This window comes from Myxine glutinosa, chromosome 8, assembly GCF_964187855.1.
Source record: "Myxine glutinosa chromosome 8, kmMyxGlut1.1, whole genome shotgun sequence".
NCBI lineage: Eukaryota > Metazoa > Chordata > Myxini > Myxiniformes > Myxinidae > Myxine > Myxine glutinosa.
Genome location: NC_136268.1, coordinates 128,018,066 through 128,045,993, shown reverse-complemented (window position 1 = coordinate 128,045,993; position 27,928 = coordinate 128,018,066). Strand labels below are relative to the sequence as shown.

The window sequence follows — 27,928 nt, the reverse complement described above, 5'->3', positions numbered from 1 at the left end:
GTAAAGCATGGTGGTGGAAATATTAATGGTTTGGGGCAGCTTTGCTGCATTAGGTCCTGGGCAGCTCACCATCATATAATCCACTATGAATTCTTCATTGTACCAGAGGGTGCTTGAGGATAATTTGAGGCCATCTGTCGGAAAGTTGAAACTCAACCGAAGGTGGACCTTGCAACATGACAATGACCCTAAACATACCAGTAAATCCACCTAGGAATGGCTGAAAAGAAAGAAATGGAGGGTGCTGGAATGGCCAAGTCAAAGTCCAGATCTAAATCCCATTGAGATGTTGTGGGGGGATTTGAAACGAGCTATGCATGCAAGAAACCCCTCACACATCGCACAGCTGAAAGTATTCTGCATGGAGGAGTGGGCAAAAATTCTCCCAGTCGATGTCAGAGACTGGTAGACAGTTATAAGAAACGCCTACTTGAGGTTGTTTCTGCCAAAGGGGGCAATACCACCTATTAAAGCCAAGGGTGTACTTACTTTTTCCACATGCGAAATTTGCATTTATGTTTATTTAAATTATACAATGGACTACAAAATGTAAATGTTTCATGATATTTGTTATATTATATCACCTTTATCTATCAATATTGTTGAAATGAAGATCAAATAGCTGTATGTTGAAATATGTTGAAAAAGTCAAAACTTTACATGGGGTGTACTTACTTTTTCACGTGACTGTATATATATATATATATATATATATATATATATATATATATATATATATATATATATATATATATATATATATATATTGTTGTGTGACTGCCCTTAGTTAACACTGGCAGAGTCACGAATAGCCAATTGCGAGATATCTCTCCGAGGCGATGTTCAAACAGCGGATTTTATTGTATGTGGGAGGAAGAAAGAGAAGGGGGAGGAATGAAGGGTTTTACCTGTCGATCCAGTCGGCAGTCCCAAAGCCTGCAAAGAAAATAACTCGAACGAAAAACAGGTTTAAAATGTACGGATAAAATAACAACACGATTTATTACAATAAATACCTGTGACAGGAAAAACGCGACGGTAAAACTAAATTCCTTTGGGATCCTCCACACCAGACTTAAACACGGACAAAGGGGGAATATAAAAATAACTTGAAAATAAATTCTGTGTGAATTTAATTTGGAGGACTTAACTCAATCGGCTGGGGTATTTCTCCTCAGGAATCATCTCCGGCCGTTGGTGGGAAAACCCTCACGTCTTTTGGTTCCGCGCGCACAAAGCCAGGCCACGCTGCATGGTCCGCTCACTCCCGGCCCGGTGCGTGAAGCGAACGAGCAGGCATGCGATTCGCTCTTCCAGCCCCTCCTGTCTCCGTCGTCCTTGCACGTCAAACTCCTGGCCTCGATGAAGCCTTCCCCATGAACAAAGGACCACCGTCAGAGCAAAGAGCCAAGAGTAGAACCAAGAAGGGAGAGAGGTGAGGGGCAAGAAGAAGAGCATGAGGGGCAAGAGGAAGAGAGAAAATCAGTCCAAGTCTTCTTTTATTCGTCGGGGTGTGACGTCATCGGTGCTTCTCCTCCAATGCCCACAGGCCACCGCTGCATGTTCAGCTCTCCACCAATCCACACGCAGTCCGCTCTCGTGATGCAGTCCTACTCGCCCTTCGTGGTGATGTAGATGGAGTGTCCTATCGGCAGTGCTCAGAACTGGCTTCCGGTTGGTTTTATTATTGTAATTAGTGCCATTTAATGGGCACTTCCTGCGCTAGTGTCTATGGTGCGGTGCCAAAAGAGATAAAGGATAAATCACATAGGGAACGACGAACAGGGAATTACTTAACCTAATCCCTGAGCTAAATAACATGCCCCGCCCCCTCGTGACAGGGACAAATATACAATTTCATTCGACATCCGGCCTAAACAGGTCCTCTACTTATTATACACTAGGGCATTGCCCGTACGTGGGTGCCCGTTCCTTGCCAAAAAAAAAAAAAAAACGCTACCCGTACGCTCTACCCCGCCCGTACGCCCGTAAACAAAAAAAACAACGCTCTTCGCTTCCGCCCTTCGCTCTGACTGAATTGGGAGAAATAATGCGCATAAGAAATCGAATTACGTACCGTAATGGCGGTCAGCTCGTAACGCGCTCAGCTCCGCTCGTCTCACATCGGCCACGCCTACGCAACAAAGCGTTCTGTGATTGGCTGCCGGAAGTGAAGTCGTCACTGTCCGGAAGTTCGCAAATCGCAGTTACGATGAATCGTTTTAATTTAATCGCAGTTTGAATTCGTTTTAAAACATAGTTTAACGGCAACATAGTTTTCCAACGTGAAATAAATGAATACGCTGTCAAATGTGCCGTCCGAGGCAGAGTCTGATCGCCACGTTCGGCACACGTGATAGCTCGCTGCTCTCTGATTGGTTGAAGCGTTTTTTGGACATAGCTCGGTAAGTACTTGTCCGATTAATTTCAAACCTTGAAAAGGCACATCCTCGGGTCCCCAGCAATATACCTGGCAAGTTTCAAGTATATCGGACCCGTGGTTGTCGAGAAACAGCGGTCACAGACACACAGACACACAGACACACAGACACACAGAGATTGCTGGAATTATAGATAGATGGTACTTACTCTACACATTTGCTCCTTGAAGGATTCTCATTTCTCTGATGCCGATTGTGTTCTTGTTCTGAATCCGGATCTGGAGACAAGAATTTATATATTTTAAAAAAGTGATTCTTCACCATTGAGTGATATTGCCTAAAACGAGATATAGCATGATATTTCAAAAGGCTGTGGACGAATTATGACAAAACTAGGTGGATAAGTTGGTTAGACGACAATAACAAGCTGATTCGATTTTGGTTCTGGTCCGAATCCAGATCCGACACATCATTGGGATACAAAACGTAAACTGATCAGCCTGGCAGAGGTATGTGCCTATGGAGTGACGTTCTAGTTTTTTAACTGTCATTTAAATCTCTCACGATGATGTTTAACTGTGATTTGGCCTTTAAGATTATTCACGCTCATTCGGACAGACCAGGATCGAACGGTACTCAGCATAAACTGACCTTTTCTTGGATTACCTATACCAGTTGCTCTTCTAAGTTGAATGGGATTCAAATCAATGGGAACAATTGCCTCCAGAAAGCCGTTAGCACACAAGACTTTCCATACATGCCATTTCTTACTCTGCAATTTCTTTGGACAGGTATGTATTCTCCATGTCCTCCAAGTGAGGCTGTGCACGAAAACTGTTTCTAAGGCAGACAATGACAGGAGGTAAAATGTAAAATAAGGTCAAAGCCCTGTCCTTTTCCTCCTCCATTGTAAATGTTATTTTGTGAAAAACCAAATTGATTGGATTATCAAAGTACACATCACTAGCAAGGGTACCTGCCCTACGGGGGCGGGGCTTCTATTGGGAGGCCCAAATGAAAAGGAAAAATATCAGAAATTGAAGGCTTTTTTTTATTTTAAACGATTTATATAAACATCCGTTAAATCATATCACACGCAAATCATCAAAATCTAAACTGTATTTGTAGAATTTCAATAAAAGCCACATCACTGTTCATATCGGTAAATATTATTCCATCGTGTTTGGAAAAACTGGAAAATTGAAAATTGGAAAATTGGGAAAAAATTGGAAAAACAATAGAGCCTATTTTACTCCAGGGGGTCCCAGGATTACCTACACAAAATTTCGTTGTGATCGGTTCAGCCGTTTTTGCTGTACCTGGGAACAGACAGACAGACATTTGGTGAATTATAGTAAGATGATACGTGGTGTCATCAAAATAGGCGTCATCGGCATAGCTCTATGAACATTGTGTTGGGTGTTCAAGTGGAGAAAACAGTCCAAGGCACAATGATTGATTTTATTGCAAATCAGAGATGAGAATTTTTAAAATGTCAATATTTAAAATTCATCCCAATGTCCAGGACATACTTTACATTAACAAAAAGCTCATTGCCTGTTGAAGAATTCCTTTGGAGGGTTTCATATGTCTGTATTTCATGCAATCCCAATCTATAATAATGCATGACAACTGATGATAGAGTGAATTGGCTATGTGTGTGTCTCCCCAGGAGGAAGTTAGAGGCAGTGCCACACAAATTGTGCTTCCTGATCTTACATCCCAGACAGAATATGAAGTGTCTATCTCTGCTGTGTATCCAGATGGGGTGTCTGACCCTCTTGTGGGCAGCCAAACTACCTGTGAGAATCACATCTTGACTGTTTTAGCAATATGCACCAGGATGCCCTGGCTTTCCCTTCACTCTCTTGTGTTTCAACAAAGAGTAAGCCTTGAAACGTCAGCAGCTTGTGACCCTTTATGCTGGATAACTCCCAACCATTTTATTCTGATGTTTTATACCCTGCACACAGTTATTAGTCCCCTACCTGGATGGGAACTATACTACATGTTTGCTCTCTGTCCCTCCGTCGGTCCCATCTGTGGTTTTCTGCACTTTTTTCCATACTTTTCAACATATTCAACTGAAACTTGATTATTGGCTTTATTATGATAAGTTACTGAACAAGTTTTAGTTTTGTGTCGTTTCCCCAATTTTTTATGGAGTTATGCCCTTTTAGAACTTATAAAATATCACATATTGTACATGCGTCAGTTTTCAGCTGCCCTGGCTCCACCCCACTGATTTACACCCATTGGCTGGACAGGTGGTCTGATTCCACAACAATTAAAATCATGCGCCGCCATTTCATGAAGCAGCACAGATTGCCAGGTCTGAGGCCTGGGTGTTTGGCCATTGTCCAGTGCAATTGCAATGATCCCAGGTATATAATCAGGATATATTATATATGCACATAAGCCTTAGGTATGTATGTCTTTGATTCATGTATGTACATCAGGTTATTTTATTATTATTTTGGGCACAGAACACGGCATTCTACCTTGCTGAAATAAAGGGATGTGTTTACTGATATTGAACTGGAACTTGGTAAGGGACATGTATTTCAAAGCAATTCTTGCTCTTGTTTAATTCACATCTCATACTACACTGTGTTCCAAAAAGACAACTTTGGTTGTTAATAATCTATTTAGAACCACAAATGTTACAACAATACCCTTTGGTTTATATGATACAGAAACTCATAAAGTTTTGTGCACACCATCAATACACTTCAGCTTGAGCTCCATTTGTCGCATGCAGGACATCAAGGCGGTACACGAGTTCTTGCCATGTTCGGCTCAGCATGTTTGCGTCCACTATTGCGCATGCAGCTGTGATCCGAGAACGAAGATCCTGCAGGTGTGCCACCTTGGTGTGTGCCACAGAAAAAAATCAAGGACGGCTACGTCTGGTGATCGTGGAGGCCAGGCTGTTGGTCCGTCTCGGCCAATCCAGTAACCTGGAAAATTTTCATTCAGGACGTCTTGAACTACTAAGGCCCAATGAGGGGGAGTGATGTCCTGTTGAAAAATGACATCGGGTTTCAGGTCTTCAATCTGTGGGAAGGCGAATCTTTCCAACATTTTCATGTAAATTGTTGAGGTCACTGTCTCCTCCGCAAAGAAAAACAGACCCACCAAGGGGTCATGGAGAAGGCCACACCACACTGACCTTTGGACTGTCACGTGGGTGTTTTCAGAGCCACAGGTCCTCACATTTTGCTGGTTGACCTTCTCTGATACATGAAACCAAGCTTCGTCTGTGAACATGACCTTTTTCAGGTAATTTTTGTCATCGTCTATGAGGCTGAGCATTTCCAAGGCAAATGCCTTGCGTTTGGGTCCATCATTTGGTTTGAGTTCCTGCAGAATCTGCACCTTATCGGCATAAAGCTTCAATATTTTACACAAAATCCTGTGTACAGTGGTGTTTGGTTGGCCCAGTACTCTGGATGCGCATTGGATTGATTTTCTGGGACTTTGTTGAAATGATTCACGCACTCATTCAACGTCTGCTGCACTTGCGCTTGGTCGAGCGGTACTTTTCTGGTTCTGACAACTTCCAGTCCCATCAAACCTCTTGTACCACTTTCTGATACTAGTCCGCGATGGCGGATTCCTTCCATACCTTGTATGGAAGTTACACTGAAATTGCTTGTCGGATCTCGTCTCGATGAACAATTCGACGCACTGAGCTTTCTCCTGTAGAGTCGCCATTTTCTTTTACATTAAACCAACAGACCTGACAATAAATAAAACTTTGAGTTTGTGTATCATATAAAACAAAGGCTATCATTGTATCATTTGTGCTACTAAACATATTAACAACCAAACGTGTCCAGGTCTTTTTGGAACACCTTGTACATTCTTGTCATCCTTGTACCTTTGTTGAGCTAATTGTTACAGATCCGAGTTTACAGATTCCACACCACCCCAACCCAAAGTACAGATTTTATAGGTAATGGTGGTAAGCGGTAACCCCAATGGAGTGCCAAACTTGTATTCTCAATGATGATTTTGTCCCAAAATGATCTAATGGCTACAAACCTTAGCAATTGATAAGAATAGTTATCTGGTCCTCATGGTCAGTTGCAGGACTATGTAGGTATTTCATATCTCAGCGACCTTATCATTTGCTTGTCCCCAATGAAGACTACCTACCCTGTGGCTGAAATATTGAACTTACTGTCGATTTGGTTGTTTTATGTGTTGTAAACACCACAGCATTCATGACCAATTTGAATATGGATTTGCTCAGCCACAAAGTTCATTGCTGTATAAGTTTCATACCTTAGGATGGAAAATATCTGGTGGTTGTGTGGATGTCATGCAGTGAACCCCCCATCACCAAGGAGTTTGCGCACTTCTGATGCAACGACCAGCAGTTTCCGTGTGACTTGGGACCATGGTGGGTTTAATCCCATGCTCTACCGTCTCAAGTGGCGACCATTTAATGGCGAGCATTTTGAAGAGGTACGCATCTCCTTCAGCCTTCGTTTATTTTTATTTGAACTTTATAACCAGATAATTTAATCAATGTATAAAGCAGAGAGATTAAACATGATAATTTACTTTGATCACTAACTGGTTCACTCTGCAATTTACCAATTCCGACTCTTTAATTATATTGAATCTTTTTAACATTTTTGCTGTGTTTAGGAATGGTGAGATGAAGATAACTTTATGGTATGGGTGAAAAAAGACATAGCGATATTGAGGAGTGCAAGTGTTGAGGTTGCGGGAGTTGGGGGCAGGGGGGTGGGGAGGGGCGGTGGGGGGCGAAGGGATATATATATATATATATATATATATATATATATATATATATATATATCGGTCACAAAAGCAAAATGTTGTCTCTGTCACATGAACCTGAGGAAGGTGAGTCTTCGTGATATGTGGTGTGGTAAGGAAGTGAGGGTGTGATTAATAGACATAACACAAAATTACATCAAACAGTTTACCAATTGGTAAAAACTAACTTTTCAAGAGCGAAACGTCCGTCAAACCCTGGCCTGGCCAAAGGAAGAGTGGAGGAGTAGATGCGAATGAGCTTTTACGTGCATCTTCCGCCTCCCATCCGATTGATTACACTAACTGGGACAACACCGTCTCCATGTGGTGATACTGAGGACACGTTTCCCTAAGCACTGGTATTTAATACATGTTTAAAGACAGTTGTTCACCATCATGGCAAGTCATCCCCCATCCAAAAACCATGATCTTTTCTACACCCATTAAACCACTCTTTACCCCTCACAAAATTTGGTTTCTGTATCCATCTTGTCCACCCTTAGTGTTCTCCACTAACCCTTCTCCTGCTATTTTCCCCCTTCTGCTGTTCCTTTTGTCATGTTGCATCATGATCCGTTCTGTGTTCTAGCTCTTCCACATGCCTTGACTATGTATGAATAAAAAAATTAAAAGCAAGTACAGATACATTCAAAGTACACCATCCCCTTGCCAAATAAATACATATCCTCCAGCACTGCATTGCCGGGGCACCTTTGGCGCCCGGTGATACCGCCGTGCAGCTCATCGAGACTGCATTGGGATGGAGAGGTGTACAATAATTTATTGATTGATTAATTGCACAATTAAAATCAATAAATTATGGTCATACAATATTTTCTTAATCAATTGGCTAATACAAATAGCATACCGAAACCAGCAGTGCTTCATCTGAAGCTGTAACTTCTTGAAAATTAATTAAATAAGTAATTCATGAGGATTTTAGAAATTTGGCCTCTGTTGATGTTTTAGCCTATGTTGACCTCAAAAATAGTTGGGGGTTGAATTCATTGACCAGATATGCAAATCCTCTCGAAATTTCAAGTAAATCAGATGAAAATTGAGGATTTTATAAATCTGGCCTATGTTGACCTCAAAAATAGTTGGGGGTTGAATTCAGTGACCAGATATGCAAGTCTTCTTCAAATTTCAAGTCAATTGGATGAAACTTGAGGATTTTAGAAATTTGGCCTATGTTGGCCTTTTGGCCTATGTTGACCTTTAGGCCTATGTTTACCTTTTGGCCTATGTTGATCTCAAAAATAATTGTTGGTTGAATTCAGTGACCATATATGTAAATCCTCTTAAAATCTCTCGTCAATTGGATGAAAATTGAGGATTTTCGAAATTTGACAAAGTTGGTGACCTTTGGCCTTTGTTGACCTATTGACCTTTTGACCCCCAAAAAATTGGCTTCTTGCTTCTGACCAACTCTACCATTTGGTGAAGTTTTGTGAAGATCGGTTGAAAATTGTGACCTGTCGGGGACTGACATACAGACAGTCAAACAAACAGACAGACAGAATAACGCACAAGACCAACCAATATACTTGAAAAATCTTCGATTTTCGCAACTAACAAGAAAGAAACCGGAGTGAAAACTGAGTATGTACTCCCTTTCAGTGCGCGTCATTGCCGGGCCGCCTTTAGTGCCTGGCAATGACGTCATGCAGCGCCTGGAGATGGCATAGGAAAGGAGCGGTGTGCAAAATGTTCTATGGATTTAAGATTCTAAGTGAATGTAAACTGTGGTTTAGGCCTTATATGACTGCTGCCCCCTAACCCGCAGCCATAACACTAATACTTTTAGTAAATTTGCCAAACTTATTTGGGTATTTCAAGAAGTGCATTTTCCTTTTTAAAGGCAAAATGTTAAATCCATGCTCTGGGTTTTTGAGGAATAAAAGACCTTTTGTAATTCAACGCTATGTGTTCCTTTGTAAATACCCGTAAAGATAGATATAGGTGGGGAAGGTGTGAGTTGTTGTTAGCGACTGCATATTGGACTAATATTCAATTCTGTTAGCCTGCTGATGCTCATTGATGAGGCATGGCTTTGCCCCTGATAGTGTCCCTGCACATTCCGGCAGCAATTTGTAATTTTGCTGGCGACAAGCAGCTTAGCATTCAAAGGGGAACGTCGTACACAATGATGCATGTGAAAGTACCCTGCATGTGAAACACCAGTTTATAGCTCGGGGCCGACATTCGGACAGCTCAGAGACGAGTATGCATACTTTAGACAAGTCTCGGCTATCCTGATAGCCCAGTAATATAGGAAGAACCACCTTGTTTTGGACTTTGGTTGGGCACACATGTCTTTCCTTGAAGCTAATAACAAGTCGTTATTTCTCCCGCCAGGGAGTAATGCATTCGATCGTGTCCATCCGTGTGTGTGTTCGTGTGTTTGTGAACACGAATATCTGGAAAAGTTCTGAACGGATTTCGATGAAAGTTGGTGGGATGTTTGCCCTTGGGATAAGGAAGAATTGATTACTTTTTGGTGAAGCTCAGGATATTATTCCGGATCCAGGAATTTTTTGAAGGAGTTTTTACCATTGGAAGATAGGGCTCAGCAGCGGCCACCCACGGCGGGAGTATGCGCTCTACTGAGTGGCGTTATAGTTTTGGTTATGCTTTCAAGTAAACAAATGATGAAGTAGAGTATTCAAATGCTGAAACAAACATTATTTATTTATTTTTAATAAGCAATTCCTCTTTGAGCTGATGATGAATATGAGGGATATATGGATGGCACAACAGTAAATTGTGAAATGCCAATTGCTGGTTTTCCAGTTGCAGGATTACAAACTGATCACATCATCTTATTTGTAACTTCAACACAAAAGTGTGATATAAGAATGAATTGCCATGTTCATTGCCTTGCTTGTTGCGTACCCAAATGTGACCCTATTAACCCCACTACCCCCACTACCCCCACTGCCACTTTGTTGCCTTTGTACCCTCTGTCACCTTGCTCGTCCATGAGCCTTGATCTTAGACAGAAAATAAGTTAAAACTCTCTAAAACTAGAATGAAATACCAGTATTCATGAAAGCAAGTGTTGATCTGCATTGGTGGATGAGTTAAAGAATGAGTTTTAGCAAATGAAAGCCAATGGCGATACGTTAAACACCACTGTAAGCAAGGTGGTGCTGACGCTTTGACAACTTACCCTTCTTTTTAGCTTCGACAAAGGACCTAAGCTCTAAATCCCAGCCGCACCTCGTTTCCTATGGCAGTTAACATGTTCTCCTGGGCTTTCAGCTGACGAGATCCATCTTTTGAAAAATGCCTCTGGTTTTTCCGACTTCGATCATCAATTACATTATTCTTCCTCTTGGCCTTCCTTGTTTGTTTAAACTCCTTTACTCTTTATCAGACCATCCTACCTGGAAACTCAAGATCATACATCATCAATAATCTGGATCAGAGGACTCTTTATTCCGTAGAACTCTCAGCCATCTATCCTGATGAGACCGAGACCGATCCTACTATTAAAACCGAGGAATGGACATGTGAGCTGCATTCATTTTTCACTCTATAATTATCAGTTTCTGCATCTATTCACTTTTTTAAAATATCTGATTCAGCAGCTAGAGGAACCTCTCAGCTGTAAATTCCACCTAGAAAGGTGTTTTTTTTTTGTTTTTTTTTACATTGCTCATAGTTATTCAGTCAAATATATTTTGTTTTCCATTGAATATTTGAAACAAAAAGATTGCCAAATACGTCCGAACAATAAAACGTTTTTTCTTTGTGTTACTTGCTACAGTGACAATAACAACTACGACGCCAAGAGCAACAACAACTCCAGGTGTGTTCCAAGCGAAGTGAATTTTCTTCTCCTGTTTTTTATTTTAATATTCCCTTTGTTTTCCTTAATTCCTCTGACCAGTCAAACTTCTTTTGTCTTCAGCATTACTAATGTATATTTTGGCTGCCTTGTTCTTGACTAACTGCATAACATTATTGTCTGTCTTTTGTTCTTTGTCCTTTTGTATCTTTTGTGTTTCTTGTGTAAACATAAAACTCATGCTTGCCATTAAATAAAGGGTTTTGCTCCTTTTATCAGTTCTAAATATTTCATCAGCATTAACCAAATATCTGAGGCTCGAGGTAATTAAGCTACATGTATTTGTACAGGTGCACGGTGATACATGGTAATACCTAGCAGGTATCACTTTCCATTACATCATTGGACTTTTCTAATTCCTGAGGTTTATCCCATTTTGAAAATACCCTTGCATCCAGACATTCACGAGTTTTTATTTTAAAGTAAATTGCCATGTCATCTTCATCGAGGTTTCTTATCGACGGTTTTCAAGAGAGGTGACAATAAAAGATTTCAAAGTTTCATCAGGAATAGTTCAACCACTCATAATTTGCATTACAAAATATTTACATTTTCAGTGAATGTGAGTGATGTATCAAATGATTTTGTAATCATTACTTAAATTTGTACACAAGTAAAAAATGGCGTAAGCAATGTTAATAGTCCCGCTGAAATGTGTTTTTAACAATATTCTTCATGGGGTGTGTCTAGCACCAAGAAGTGGTCCCCGAAATCTTGTCACCAGTGAAGAACGCATCAACAGCTTCCGGGTTAGCTGGGATCATGCCATTGGCAATGTTCATCAATATCGGATTGTGTATGCGCCTCAATCAGGGAGCAGACCACCACAGGCGGTAAGACGTCAGACCTTGGTAATATGTATCGGATTGCCTTAAGAAATACATTTTTATCATGTTTGTCAGACCATTTGAGGAATTTGCTTTCGTGGTTATTGTGGAAAATGATTTATTGCATAAAAACAACAATTAAATTAGTTCACAACTGGGTGATGATTTCATATCCATTTCTGTTGATGAGAACTCATTGCAAATCCTCATCATTATTGCACGCTGCTTCTTTTGGAGATTAGTCCATATATAGTAGTTTTGCTTACCATGTCCCGTCCATGGTACACTGAATCTTGTGATGAGGCAGTTGCCCTGAAACAACTTGCCTTTGCCTCTTCGAAGGCGAATCCAACTGAAGGCAATCTCAGTTCTATTCACAAAGCTCGGAGCAAGTGTGTGTCCATCATCAGGAGAGCCAGGAAACAATATCTCTCTACTCTCAAGACTGAACTCTCAAACCTGTCTCCTTCCTCCAAATCCTGGTGGCATCTGGCCAAATCTGTTTCTGGTGTTTATTCCCCCTCCATCCCGTCCCTTACCTCAAATGGCTATACAGCAGACACCGCACATGAAAAAGCCGAATGCCTCAACTCTGTGTTTGCCTCAAAATCATGTGTCCCAAACCCATCTCTCTCTGTACCCACCTTGCCCAGTCGAACCCAACTGCTCCTGGACTCTGTGTCCTTCTCTCCTGACAAGGTGGAGAAGTTTCTGTCAAACCTCAACTCTGATTCTGCAAATGGACCAGCCGGCATCAGGCCACGGGTCCTAAAATCCTGCTCTGCTGCTCTTTCACACCTTCTCTCAATTCTCTTCACCCTCTCTTTTGCTCAAGGTCATCTGCCGTCTGCTTGCAAATCAGCCAACATTACCGCTTTCCACAAGAAAGGTGCAAAAACAGATCCTTGCAACTACAGACCAATCAGCTTGCTCCCAATGATCAGCAAGGTCATATAATTGATCATCACTTCTGACATCAAATCCCTCCTCTTCTTCAATGGCTTGATGTCGATCATCAATTTGGATTCAGACCAGGTCAATCTACTCTGGATATGCTGCTTCTGCTTTCTCAACAATGGATGGAGGTCCTCAATGCCAAACAGGAAATTAGAGCTGTCTCCCTCGACATATCTCGTGCCTTCAATACGGTCTGGCACCTCGCCCTGCTCACCAAACTCTCCTCGTACGGTATCCATGGAAATCTCCACGCATGGCTTGCAGACTTCCTGTCTGGTCGCAGTCAATGTGTGGCCGTGAATGGAATTCTCTTCTCCCCTTCCTGTTCAGGCTGGAGTTCCTCAGGGCAGTGTTCTGGGCCCTGTGCTTTTTCTGGTCTTCATTAATGATCTCTCCGACTCTCTGGAAAATCCTCTCTGTCTCTTTGCTGATGACCACTCTCTGTCGCTCCAAATCTCAACCCTCAGTTCGACAGTCTGCAGCCTCTTCACTCTCTGCAGACCTGGACAATATCACAAAATGGTCAAACAAGTGGAACATGTCTTTCAATCCTGACAAATCTCACACTCTCACTTTGTCTCTCCGAAAAGACCATCTGGACAACCCTCCCATCTACTTTCTGAACAATCGTCTTGAAGAAGTTCTGTCACTCAAGCTTTTGGGTCTCACTGTCTGCCATGATCTTTCTTGGGAAAACCACATTTCCAAGCTGGCCTACAAAGCCAGTCACTGACAGGGCATCCTCCGTCGTGCGAAGTCCTTCCTTGGCACACCTGAGCTCCTCACCACATACAAGGCTTTCATCCGCAGCTCAATGGAATACTGTTCGCCCCTCTGGGCTGGTGCTCCTGCCTCACACTTAGCTCGGCTTCACACGGTTGAAACCAAAGCATTCAGAATCATTGGAATCTCCCACGATGAAGCTGATTCTGAGGGCATTTCTCTCTCTCACCATAGGCAGGTAGGTGGTCTTTCTGTCTTCTACCGACTTCTCTACGGTCTTGCTCCCCTGCTCTGTCTGTGCTCTGTCCCCCAAATATTCCTGCAGGATGCACAAGATTTGCCAGCAGCCCTCTTCTGGTGAAACAACCAAAATCAAGACTCTCTGCTCACCTTCACTCTTTCATTCCTCTTTTCTCCTGCCTCTGGAACAAACTCCCTCACTCTCTTCAATCCCTCTCTTCCCTCCAGGTCTTTAAAACAGCTGTTCACCACCATCTCTTATCTTTCCCCATCCAAAACCTTGATCTTTTCTACCCCATTAAAACTCCCCAAATCTGCCTCTTTCAATCCCCAACTTCTTTCCTGAAATTCCTAGAAGTGTCCATTTGCTTTATACCGTTTACTTCTCCCTCCTCCCCCAGCCCTCCCCCTCCCACAGATCTACCGACGTCCCTGTTCTCTGCTGTTGTGCTTGTGTGCTTCCCTCTCTCTCCCCCTCGTGTCTCCCGCTCCTTTCATTGGATGTTTAATGTGTCTGTGAATGTATTCAAGTTCAATGTGTTAGCTCTAACACGAACCTCGATTATGTATAGGTACAAAAAAAAAATGTGGCCCACTCGGTTGCTCACATTCTTCATTCGATTCCACCACCTATAGCCATGTGTGTCTGAAGGCTCCAAACCTGTTCGACATGTCTTACCCATTCAAACGTTTGCGAATAGGTTTAAACCATTTTGCCTCCCAATGCTTCTCAACATTTTATAATGGATACAACTGCACATTGAGCGAGAGCTCGTTATCCTGAGAGAAATTTTGGAGGGCACTACCTACTGGATGGTTTGATTATTTTTTCACCCCTATGTCTGAGTTATAAGATCGACTTTCACATTGGAACCACTGCGTGCGTACACATGTGTTACATTTCTTCGCCGTGCCTGAAGAAATCTCACCATTTTGCCTCACATTGTTAACCATCTCTCACAATGCCCTGTAGACATCTCTTTCCATTTTGTCAGTTATTTTTCATGTTGCTCTTAGGTCATTCGATGAGATGTGTATGAGTGTGGGTGTCTTCTTTGTAGCTACTTTTTTTTTAGTTGCTGTTATATGCTGTTTGATTAAATATTTCCACTTTCTTTTCAGACATAAAAATGCAAAATACTCATTTCTTCCACAATCCAAGATATAGGTACAAGTGTACAGAGATTGTTGAAGATATCCAATTTTAATTTTCTTCTTAAATCAATATATTGTTGCGGATCTCAAATGTCGGCCTTTTCCCCTTACCGAGGCGGGAGGGGGGGGGGGGGGGGGGGGTTAATCCACTTGTCTTTTTATCTGGCCGACCCGAGTCCTGGGGGTTATAACGTCCTTCCCGGCGCGGCTTTAGGTAGGGTTTGTAAGGCCTAGGGGTTCACTACTACCTAAGTACTAACGCCGGCCGGAAACGAGGGAATAACTCCTGCTCGAACCACGGATATGATGGAAAATGCCGAGCGGATAGCAATCCGCGATCCGAGCTATTAACAAATGACTAAACCCGATTATAGTGGTTCCTGTCGTGCCACGTTTACCCAATGGAAGAAAAGACGGATGCGATCGGACAAGAGGAAACCAGAGTATAGGAAGAACAAAGATGGGTTTATTAATTATATACAAGAAGGAGAAGAGGAAATGAAAGAATGTACAGGATAGGAAGAAGAAGAAGCAGCACACAGGGCAGTCTTATGGCAATCTTAACTTATTACCCAGGACAAACATACACACTCACACGGGGATTGTAGATGGATTATAGATGGTCACCGTCTCGTCCAGGCTCCAGTCCAGGCTCCGGTCCAGCGGCGAAACCCGGCAGGCAGCTCCGCGTATAGTTGAACGTGACCGGACCTTATATAACGGGGCGAAGCTGGTGTCCTCTGGCGTACGTAATATGTGCACCCTTGTGCCAAACGCACCGTCTCCAATGTTCTCCTTTATCAGCGCGCCGTATATCTCATAAGGTTCTTCTCAATGCGCTCTCGCCCATCAGTCCTGTAATGCGCGCTTCCAATAAGGGTTCTTTGTAATCACGACAGTCAAGCGCATTAGTCTTGTTACAACGCGCGCGCCTCCAACAAGTCCTTTAACAGCGCCAGCGAGTGAGTCCTCCAAGTCCTTTCTCAAGAGCGCCGCTGCATAAGTCCTGTGAAAGGGCTTTGCGTTCGCGCTTATATATCTCGACCAGCAAAACGTTCGCGCTTGTATATCTCGACAGGCCAGTGCTCGTGCCTCACACCTAGCTCGGCTTCACGCTGTTGAAACCAAAGCTTTCAGAATCATTGGAATCTCCCGTGATGAAGCTATCTCTGAGGGCCTTTCACTCACTCACCGCAGGCAGGTAGGTGGTCTTTCTGTCTTCTACCGACTCCAACTTCTTTCCTGGAATTCCGGCCTTGCTCCCCCAGCTCTCTCTGTGCTCTGTCCCCCAAATATTCCTACAGGTTGCACAAGATCTGCCAGCAACCCTCTGATGGTTAAACTGCCGAAATCTCGGCTCTCTGCTCACCTTCACTCTTTCATTCCTCTTTTCTCCTGCCTCCGGAACAAACTCCCACACTCCCTTCAATCCCACTCCTCCCTCCAGGTCTTTAAAACAGCTGTTCACCACCATCTCTTATCTTCCCCCATCCAAAACCTTTATCTTTTCTACCCCCGCTAATTCACCCCAGATCCACCTTGTTTGAAATTCCAACTTCTTTCCTGGAAGTCCTGGCAGTGTCCATATGTTTTATACCTCTCCCACCCCCCCCCCCTTCTTATGCCCCCTCCCCAAAGTCCTCTCCCTCCCACAGATCTCTCCATGTCTCCATGTCTCTCGGTCCCTGCTCTCAAATGTTGTGTGTGTGTCCTTCCCCCTCTCTCCCCATCTTGTCTACCGCTCCCGATGTTATATGTTTTATGTGTCGGTTTGTCTCTCTGTGTGATTAATGTTCGCCCTTTCACGAGCCTCGATCTTGTATACAAAAAAGAAAAGAAAAAAAAAAAGCACTTACAATTGACCGGGGCAGCTCTGGCAGGGCACAAATTTGACGAACTGAGTTGTTGGAAAGGTGGCATCCTATGACGCCTATGACGGTGCCACGTTGAAAGTCACTGAGCTCCTCAGTGCGGCCCATTCTACTGCCAATGTTTGTCTATGGAGATTGCATGGCTGTGTGCTTGATTATACAGTATATATCTGTCAGCAATGAGTGTGGCTGAAACAGCTCAATCCATTAATTAGAAGGGCTGTCCGCATACTTTTGGTCATGTGGTGTGTATGTATATGTATATATATATATATATACAGTCATGTGAAAAAGTAAGTACACCCCATGTAAAGTTTTGACTTTTTCAACATATTTCAACATTCAGCTATTTGATCTTCATTTCAACAATATTGATGGATAAAGGTGATATAATATAACAAATATCATGAAACATTTACATTTTGTAGTCCATTGTATAATTTAAATAAACATAAATGCAAATTTCGCATGTGGAAAAAGTAAGTACACTCTTGGCTCTAATAGGTGGTATTGCCCCCTTTGGCAGAAACAACCTCAAGTAGGCGTTTCTTATAACTGTCTCCCAGTCGATGTCAGAGACTGGGAGAAATTTTTTCCCACTCCTCCATGCAGAATTATTTCAGCTGTGCGATATTTGAGTGGTTTCTTGCATGCACAGCTCGCTTCAAATCCCCCCACAACATCTCGATGGGATTTAGATCTGGGCTTTGACTTGGCCATTCCAGAACCCTCCATTTCTTTATTTTCAGCCATTCCTTGGTGGATTTACTGGTAAGTTTAGGGACATTGTCATGTTGCAAGGTCCACCTTTGGTTGAGCTTCAACTTTCGGACAGATGGCCTCACATTATCCTCAAGCACCCTCTGGTACAATAAAGACTTCATAGTGGATTCTATGATGGTGAGCTGCCCAGGCCCTGATGCAGCAAACCTGCCCCAAACTATAATATTTCCACCACCATGCTTTACAGTTGGTATCAGGTTCTTGTGGTCAAATGCTGTCTTTGGTTTTCGCGAAACATGTCTGCTGGTACAGTGGCCAAATAGCTCTACCTTTGACTCATCTGTCCAGAGCACATTGTTCCAGAAGTGCTGGTCTTTGCCTAGGTGTTCATTGGCAAACTTTAGTCTTGCCCTGATGTTCTTTCTGGACAGCAAAAGTTTCCTCCTGGCACATCTCCCATGTAGATCAAATTTGTGCAGCCTCTTTCTAATGCACTTTGACATCGTGCACTTTGACATGTGCAGCCCCTTGCTTTGACATCGTGCACTTATGCACTCGTGCACTTTGACATCAACAGTGGCAAGAGCCACCTGTAGGTCCCGTTATGACATTCTGGGGTTCTTTGAGAATTCTTTCAGCATCTTGCGGTCTGCTCTCGGGCTGAACTTGCTGTGGCGGCATGGCCTGAACAAGTTGGCAGTTGTTTGGAATCTTCTCCACTTGTAGATGATCTTCCAGACAATCGAATGATTGATTTCAAATTGTTTGGAGATCTTTTTAAATCCCATCCCAGACTCGTAGGCATCTATAACCTTCTTTCTGAAGGCCTCAGAGAGCTCTTTTGATCTCGGCATGGTGACGCCGCACACTTCAACAACAAAGAGCAAACCAAACTAAATGTCTGAGGTTTAAATAAGTCAGGTTCCTCCAAGATCCTCTCCAACAATGTTCTAATCATTTGCACCTGAGCTGGTGCACCTGATTCCAATTTTAGGTATTTGAAGTAGTGATAAATATAAGGGTGTACTTACTTTTTCCACATGCGAAATTTGCATTTATGTTTTTTTAAATTATACAATAGACTACAAAATGTAAATGTTTCATGATATTTGTTATATTATATCACCTTTATCTCTCAATATTGTTGAAATGAAGATCAAATAGCTGTATGTTGAAACATGTTGAAAAAGTCAAAACTTTTCATGGGGTGTACTTACTTTTTCACGTGACTGTATATATATATATATATATATATATATATATATCCTTATTGCCAGTTATTTTTCATGAGTATTGAAAATATAAGGTGACCAGAACCAGAAATTAACATAATATTTGAGGTACAATTTTAAAAATAGTTGAATATTTTACACGATCTGCTTTCTTTTACATGGTAAAACCTCTGTGTCTTACTATGTCGGCATATTGAGCCATATTATGTCATCAGTACGGTCCCAGGAATTTCCATGCTGGACGTAAATATGCAGCTCCTCAGTCCCGCTGTGAGATTTACTGAGATCCCTCCATGCTGTTAAGTAGACTTGCCTGAAGATTCAGTGCCTGTGTTCTCAGAAAGCTGATTGACAGATGTGTGAGTCCCAATAAATTATGGGGTAGAGGATGGAAATGAGAGGTAAAGGAAGCATAGGATCCCCTCGAGCATTATAACAAAATACCACCAAAATTTGCAGTGTGCAATGGACAAGTGGATATTTGCACCGCAAGCGTAGGCCGTGTGTGTGTGTGTGTGTGTGTGTGTGTGTGTGTGTGTGTGTGTGTGTGTGTGTGTGTGTGTGTGTGTGTGTGTGTGTGTGTGTGTGTGTGTGTGTGTGTGTGTGTGTGTGTGTGTGTGTGTAGGGGGGTCGGGTGGGTACACTGGTGAAGGCCATTAGTTTCCTTTGTGTATAATATGGCGACTTCCTGCTGCCCAGTAAGAAAAAAGAGATACGGCTCCCTTGAGAACTGAATGGCAGTTGTCAAGCTCATAAGCATTCCACCACTATTAAAGGTCCATTCAGTTTGTCTTTGCAAAATAAATATTCGCTCCTTTTGAACCATAATATGTTTGTAATAAGTTTAGTGTGCTTTGCTTAACTTGCTGCATTGTTAACGTATCGTTTTTCATCAATAAAAAAAAACTTCTGTGATGCTCAGCTTACACTTCCTCTCTCCACCCCTTTCACCCTATCATTTACCCTCTGTCATCTTCCATGATGGCTTTCTACCGATAACGCTTTCAAGCCTGTTCATTGGCTTAAAGGTTAGGGTTGCTGGCTTGAGATCTTCGGGTCCTGAGTTTGAGCCCCTTTCATGCTGTTGAATTAACACCAGGTGGGTTAACTCAGCCACTCATCCCACCGAGGTCAGCAAAATGAGTACTAGATGACTGGTTATAGAGAGGCATTGCATCAGCGGCAGCTGCGCCCCTAGAAAAATGATGCAACCAGCAGACATAGGCTGCACACGAACCTTGGGTAAAATGCCAGGTGCAAAGAAAAGGCCCCTTTTTATAAGCGTATGTGCCATGTGGCAAAGTATCGAAAAGAATGGACATTCAAAAAAAAATGTCGTGTGCATGCTGTCCTTCCCTTGTGTTCTTAGGAGGAACTAAGTAATGCTCCTTTTCATGAACTTTTCTTTAAAATGTTCCTCCTTTTCTATACTTTGCCACATAGCACATACCCTTATATAAATGGGCCTTTTCTTTGCCCCTGGCATTTTACCCAAGCATATAGTTTAACCATGAACAATCTCATACACTCACCCTCTCTCTCTGAAAGGCCCATACCGCAAACCCTCCCATCTGCTTTCTCAACAACCCTCTCATGGAGGTTTCATCACTTAAACTCTTGGGTTTCACTCTCAGCCATGATATCTCTTGGGCAAGCCACATTTCAAAGTTGGCCTCCAACACCAGACTCCGTCTGGCCATGTTCTGTTGTGCAAAGTTCTTCCTTGACACACCTGAGCTCCTGCCTACTGACAAGGCTTTCATCCACAGCTTGATGAAGTACTGCTTTCCCCCTTTTGGCTGGCGTCCTCACTTCACACATTGCTCAGCTTGACACCATGGAAACCAAAGTTTACAAGTTAATTGGAATCTCCCATGATGAAGCTGAGTCTATGGGCATATCACTTCGCCATCTTTGACATGTCGGTGGTCTCTCTGTCTTCTTATGCCTTATTTCTGGTCTTGCATCCTCTGCCTATGCAGGTACCTGCAGGACATATGTAGTCCACCAGCAACCCACTCCAAGTGAAACTGCCAAAATCCAGAACCAATGCCCACCTCCACTCATTATTTCCCTCTTTTACCCACCAGTGGAACAAACTGCCACACACTCTTCAATCTCATTCTTCCTTTCAGGTCTTCAAGACAGTTGTTCATCATCATCTCAAATCATCCCCCATCCAAAACCATGATCTTTTCTACACCTGGCAAACCACCTCCCGTCCCTCTCAACATTTTGCTTTTATTTCCATTTTATCCACCCCTTGCGTTCTCCCTTTCTCCTCATCATTATCCGTACCCCTTGTTTGTCCGGCTGCAACTATTTTCTCCCTCCACCCTACTGTTGGCGTTTCCCCCTTCTCCTACTGATGTTCCTTTTGTTATGTCTTATCCCGATCTGTTCCGTCTTCTCGTTCTTTCACCAGCCTTGACTACTTCGACAAAAAAACACAATGTTAACATTTCTGTTATCTTTGCAACAATGCTTCTTTATTTACCATTCATACTACCACTTCTACTACTGCTACTACTACTACTAAAACTACTACTACTACTACTACTACTACTACTACTACTACTCCTCCTACTAATATTTTTATGATGTCTGCAATAATGTCGCATGTTATAGTCATCGCACTTTGCCAGTGGTAACCAGTTCTCTTTTGCATCTGTAGTATTGAAGCCAGCTGAACCGAAAAGTCTGCAAACTGCAGCCCCCACCATTAGACATGTCAGATTCATTCCAATAGTGGGAGCAGATCATGAGCCCAAATGAGAGAGCTGCCAGTCTTTGACAGCAGGCTGTAACTTGGCCTCGATGTGCCAGAGGCCGCAGCTAATGAGACGTGTCGTCACTTTCGGGGTAGACCAAAAGCTCTCCGGCCCTTTGCTTTGGCAACTGTAACAATTTTACCCCGCTTTATAATTTCTGGAATCACCACCCTCCCAGCAAATGTCTCGCAACCTTTATTTAGCATTGCCATCATTGCTGAACTGAAACACTGGTAAATCTATTTTAATTGCATCATTCCATCCACAATACAGGATCTGAAATGCCACTTAACTTTTTTGATTATCCTCGCAGAGCGTTCTTTGAGCAACCAATTAAACTGTGGACTGTTTTCACCAGTTTTTGTTTTTACTTTGACTTTAGTTACAAGATATTTATCTTTATGGTTAATCATTGCATATCTACCCAAATCACGTAGTTTATATTTCTTTAAATACAATAACGTATTATGACAATGTCATAATAAAGATGTTCGGCACCTTGTAGTCTCCTCTAAATTTCAGGAACAATCATGATAACGGCATTATGTATTTCTTGAATTGAAAATGGAAGAGTATTTGATGACTAATTCAACTCAGTAATGCAAACAGATGCTTTGTTCTCTTATTGTTATTGTCTCCTGTGGTCATAGGTGACAACAAGTGGGCAAAGCTCCACAGCGGTCCTCCATAACTTACTTCCTGACACACCATACCATGTGTCTGTTCACTCGCTCTACTCCTTTGGGGAAGGTGGAAGCGTGGATGGGACTGCGAGAACATGTGAGTTTTGCACTTTGTTTTTAGTTTGCATACAAATGTATCTTCCTAAGTGTGAAACAATGTGCGCTAGGCAAGGAGTGGAGGAGTATAATAGAGTGATTCATGATTGTCATAATTGATTCCTGGTCGTAGTTTGCAAAAACTTTTAAAGTTAAATTATTTCACTCACCGAGAACATAACATACCTGATGTGCTTAATATTATGCTATAATTTTCAAGGATTCCTTTTTTACTTCTTTAAATATCTCTACCTCAAGTGCAATTACTTTCACCGAGGAATCTGCACGTGTCAGATGAGAGGCATACTCGATTCCGTGTGGACTGGGACCGGGTCCCGGTGCCTACACAAGGGTACAAAGTGGTGTACCAACCTCTGGGTGAGTTATTCTGTTCTTCATCCCATACATTCAACCAATATACCTCCTAAACCTGCAAAATATCCTGTCACTTGCATTACATATAATATAATCCAATCCAGGAAATATAATGACATCCAGTAAATATTGTCACGTGACTACCCTTGGTGAACACCTTAAGGTAGCACAAATTACGAAACGAGCTGTTACTCCGAGGTGTTCAGTTCAAATGGCGAAGAATACGCGGGGGGAAGTGAGAGGGAGGGGGAGAACCGGAGCCTTACATTCACGAATCCCACCGGCAGTCCTCAAACCTGCAAAAAATAACTCAAACGAACACAAAATTAAAATGTCCAAAATAATGGATTTATTAAAAGAAATGCCGGTAATACAAAATAATGCACGGTAAATAAAATCCTAAATGGGACGTCCCCGCACACAGATCCAGTACACAGACAAAGGGAAATATAATGATATATAAAATAAACGTGTGTGGCTTTAATTGCACTTGGCTCACTCGATCGGTGCGTCTCGCCAGGAATCGTCAAAAGATCGTCTGAGGCCTTGGCGTCTTTGCGAGCGAAACGCACTCGTTGGCGTGAAGCAGGCCTCACTGTGCGTCTCTTCACTCTGGGCCGAGCACGTGGAACAAACAGGAGTTGTCGTGCAGCTCGTTGTTTTGCTTGGGGAAAACTGCAGCTCTCCGTCTGCAGTTCTTCCGCCTCACGACCACCAGCCGAATGCCGGAACATGGCTGCTCGCGATGAAGCCTCCCCATGCAGAGAGCGAAGCACAACCATCCACTATCGCTTTTGGAACAAGAGGTGCAAGTGTGAATGTTCGCTCTCAATGCCCAGACGCCAGACAAATAGGGGAACGAGGAGAACATTCCGGCACACAACCGTTACTGCCAGACCCAAAACCGAGAAGGGTGAGGAGAGGAGCAACCACGACCGTTCGCTATGGCATCCAGAACGAGAAGGAAAAATGTCCGCCACTTCAACTATTTTGTACACAGCACTCTGACGTCATCTGTCGTGCTTTACCAATCAGCGTGTGCTTATTATCAGTCCTTCCTTCAATCAAAATCCTGCCCAATCACGGCTCCTCGGGGCGTGGCCTCGGCCTACCCGACCTGTGCGCTTCCCAAGTCGGGGTTGTCAGCGGTAGGGCTTGATGCATGACTTCCGGTTAGCTTTTTAATTAGTGAGTTTAAATGCGGGCGATTGCGTGGCTATATGTCTATGGTGTGGTGCCAAAAGGGACATAGGAAATAAATTACAGAGGTATCGACATACAAGGGATACATTACCCATAATCCGTGAGCTAGTTAACATACCCACTCCTCGTAATGGAGACGGAGATACACTTAATCCGAACACACGGTTTACCGGATCCCTACTTATAGTACATCGAGGTGGTTCTTTTTCTTCGCGACAGTCGGGGCACACTAATCTATACACTCTACCTGGTCTATGGTATCCCTACCCCCTACAAACGTAACAATATGTTATTGTTTTTGAATAATCCTCTCAAAATTATCATCATTTTTTCCATAAATCGAATTGTATCTTCAAACTTTTTTTCAATCTCCACTCCTAAGCTGTTTGTAAATCTGTTTCTCAAATCGATTTTTATATAGACATGTTGAATTCCATTGATTATCTTTTTACATCCATGTAGAAAAAATAATTAATTAATTTGGTTGAATTCACCGAGTGAAGTGAGGTCGAGTCCGTTTATTCCTGATACGTGAAACACCTGCAACAGGCCAGGCCTACAGAAAACAGACTTTTTGGAATGCTGGCCGCATTTTCCATTCAATCATTTTACTTTGGTAAAAAAAAAAAAATCTCCCTGGGTAGGCACCCCTATGTTGAAAGGTCTGTGTCAATCTCTCAAGCGGATGCGGAATTTTTTTTTTTTTCAGGCAACTAGAGGGCTGCGATCTGAGATCACTCATCGTTGCCGATATAGCCAACTCCTAATATTAGCCAATTTGTAGTACTTGAAGTTCTTCCTCATAATGAAAAGAAATGTATTTTTTTTCCAAAAAGCCAGACACCAGGTTATTATTCTACACTTAATGTCTCCCTCTGCTAACCAAATAAGAAATAAATAAATAAATGGGGAAATTAAATAATTAAAGAAATTAAATAATTGAAAAATCAAATAATTATTGAAAAGTGAAAAAATAATAATAATTGGAAATTGAAAAAAAAATAACCAATTGAAATATATATATATATATATATATATATATATATATATATATATATATATATATATATATATATATATACATATATATAATTGAAAATTGTAAAAAAAAAAAACAATTGAAAAATTACTTATTTTAAAAATTAAATAATGCAAAACTTATTCTTTAAAAAGTGGGACACCATGAACACCAAGACTAAACGGTTAATGCCTCTCTCCCTTTGGGAGCTGTAATAAAGGTGAAAAGTGAGGGCCTCAGCCGACTCCACAACACGTTGAAGGATGATTGTGGACGCGTATTACGAGAAAATAATCATGTCAGCCAACTCACCAACACACATTTTCTTTTAATTATAGCCGGCGAAGCCGGTGCTGTGAATGAACGTGTACGTATTATGTTGAAAAACCAGATTATGCTGGATCCTTTGAGAATTCCAAGCTTTGACGCACCAAACACTCAATGGAGGCCACCATCTTGTGGATGCGGAAGTATGCATAAAAATTTTGAGAAAAAGTTCAATAGGAGTTTGTTTCACCCGTCTGTTTTTAATTCACAATCTTATGCACCTCTAATTTGTAATTAAAATACTTTAAGACCAACCTCGTTCCCCGGGCCCGCACGGGCCCTGGTTATCTTCAACGAAAATCGTCACCAATTACCGGAACCAATGAGATTCGAGCATTTGAAAAAATACTTCAAAAACCAAATCACTCAATGGAGGCCGCCATCTTCCGGATGCGGAAGTATGCATGAAAAATTGCGAAAAAGTTCAATAGGAGTTTGTTTCACCCGTCTTTGTTTGATTCACAATCTTATGCACCTCTAATTTGTAATTAAAATACTTTAAGATCAACCTCGTTCCCCGGGCCCACGCGGGCCCTGGTTATCTTCAACGAAAATCGTCACCAATTACCAGAACCAATGAGATTCGAGCATTTGAAAAAATATTTCAAAAAAGCTTTTTACCACATTTCGGACGCTGAAAACGGCGTCAAATATTCTAAAATTGACGAAGAATTATTTTTTAGAAATCTCGCGGCCGTAGGGAATAGTTTTTCACGGCCGGAAATATCCGAGGTTGAGACCGAATTCACCGAATTAATCAAGAAGGAAATTTTATAAATTTTAATCTCATCCAGAATGCAAATGGTGTCATTTTGAACTAGGTACGATACCGACTGCACCTACCTACTACCAATTACCTAACCTACTGATGCCATGGTGATGGGTAAAATAGTGGCAAGAGGCTTTGGCTTCGCCGGCTCATTGCGGCTTTGCAGTCGGGTACTAGTATATCCTCATGATATAAAACTTGTTTTTCATTCCTTTACTCATTCCATGCCATTCTCCAGGTATGATTATTTCTGGACTTGTTTACCCCTATATCGTGTCGCTGTGCATTCAGATGGTGGGCGTCAGATGGAGACTTTTGTTGGTGACGTTGGACACGCGGTACTTCATCATCTCACTCCAGGCACCCGATACAACGTGTCTGTGTTTTCTGTTTATCCGTCTGGTATGAGTGAACCACTCGTCGGAATTGGCACCACAGGTAAGTTAGGCAGGAGCACCGCAGTTATTACTACCATAACATTAACCTTGGCCCAAGCATTAACGTTTCCTGTTAACTCTCAGTCTCGTTGATTTTCAGCTACGATAATAGAAATACAAACGATCGTCCTAATTTTCATAACATTTGTTCTGTTTTTGGCATTGGTAATTAATAGAGAGCTTCGTAAGCGAACCTCTATGGCAATTGCATGTATATGTAAATCCATTCAAAATTTCAGTCATTCCCCATTCCCTTGGGAACAAAATTTCATGTTGTCATTTCAAATGTCCCTTCCATGATCCGTCATCTTGCTCACGTGATCTTGCTTTGGTCTGGCACGACCGATAAATTATTTTGACCTGGTGATTAAAATCAATAATTCCTACATGAAAAATATTCCGTTTCAAAGCCAAATACAAAAAGAATACCTTACTGATTAAGATTTTATATATACATCATATCCTATTGCTATTACCTCACATCCTGTTGCTATATACATCACATCCTGTTGCTATATACATCATATCCTGTTATTATATATCACATCCTGTTACTATACATCACATCCTGTTACTATACATCACATCCTGTTACTATTTACATCACATCCTGTTAATATACATCATCCTTTTGCTGTATACGTCACATCCTATGAGTAAACATCACATTATGTTACTAAATGTCACAACCTGTTACTATATACATCACGTCCTGTTACTATATATCATATCCTATTGCTATTACATCACATTCTGTTGCTATATACATCACATCCTGTTACTATACATCACATCCTGTTACTATACATCATCCTATTGCTGTATACGTCACATCCTATTAGTAAACGTCACATTATGTTACTAAATGTCACAACCTGTAACTATATACATCACATCCTGTTAATATACATCATCCTTTTGCTGTATACGTCACATCATATGAGTAAACATCACATTATGTTACTAAATGTCACAACCTGTTACTATTTACATCACATCCTGTTAATATACATCATCCTTTTGCTGTATACGTCACATCATATGAGTAAACATCACATTATGTTACTAAATGTCACAACCTGTTACTATTTACATCACATCCTGTTACTATACATCACATCCTGTTACTATACATCACATCCTGTTAATATACATCATCCTTTTGCTGTATACGTCACATCCTATTAGTAAACATCACATTATGTTACTAAATGTCACAACCTGTTACTATATACATCACATCCTGTTACTAGGCCGACAGATGTTTGCGAGGGCTGTGTACTCGATCGACTGACCATTGACATTGTCGACGAAGCTCTCACTCTACGCAATGCGTATTTTCATATTAATATTATTGTGCATTGGAATAATGATCATAAATGTTATTTGTGTCAACTTTTTAATAGAGTGCTAAGAAATTGTTTTGCAACATTTCATTTCAATTTTTTTTATTGCTTTACCAAGCATATTTTTCAATTCAGAAGTACAGTATT

At 41.8% G+C, this 27,928-nt stretch overlaps 1 protein-coding gene across 2 annotated transcripts in view; it reads left to right on the top strand.

Annotated features, from left to right (window-relative positions):
* LOC137432912 (collagen alpha-1(XII) chain) overlaps nucleotides 1-27,928 on the top strand; it is a 305,761-nt gene that overhangs the window by 173,658 nt on the left and 104,175 nt on the right. For both annotated transcript variants that reach the window (XM_078783725.1, XM_078783726.1), the window contains exons 23-30: nucleotides 4,054-4,183; nucleotides 6,715-6,854; nucleotides 10,555-10,690; nucleotides 10,948-10,989; nucleotides 11,719-11,861; nucleotides 22,178-22,307; nucleotides 22,565-22,684; nucleotides 26,290-26,436. In XM_078783725.1, coding sequence (XP_078639851.1) covers nucleotides 4,054-4,183; nucleotides 6,715-6,854; nucleotides 10,555-10,690; nucleotides 10,948-10,989; nucleotides 11,719-11,861; nucleotides 22,178-22,307; nucleotides 22,565-22,684; nucleotides 26,290-26,436 — 988 coding nt within the window. The remainder of the gene's footprint in view (nucleotides 1-4,053; nucleotides 4,184-6,714; nucleotides 6,855-10,554; nucleotides 10,691-10,947; nucleotides 10,990-11,718; nucleotides 11,862-22,177; nucleotides 22,308-22,564; nucleotides 22,685-26,289; nucleotides 26,437-27,928) is intronic.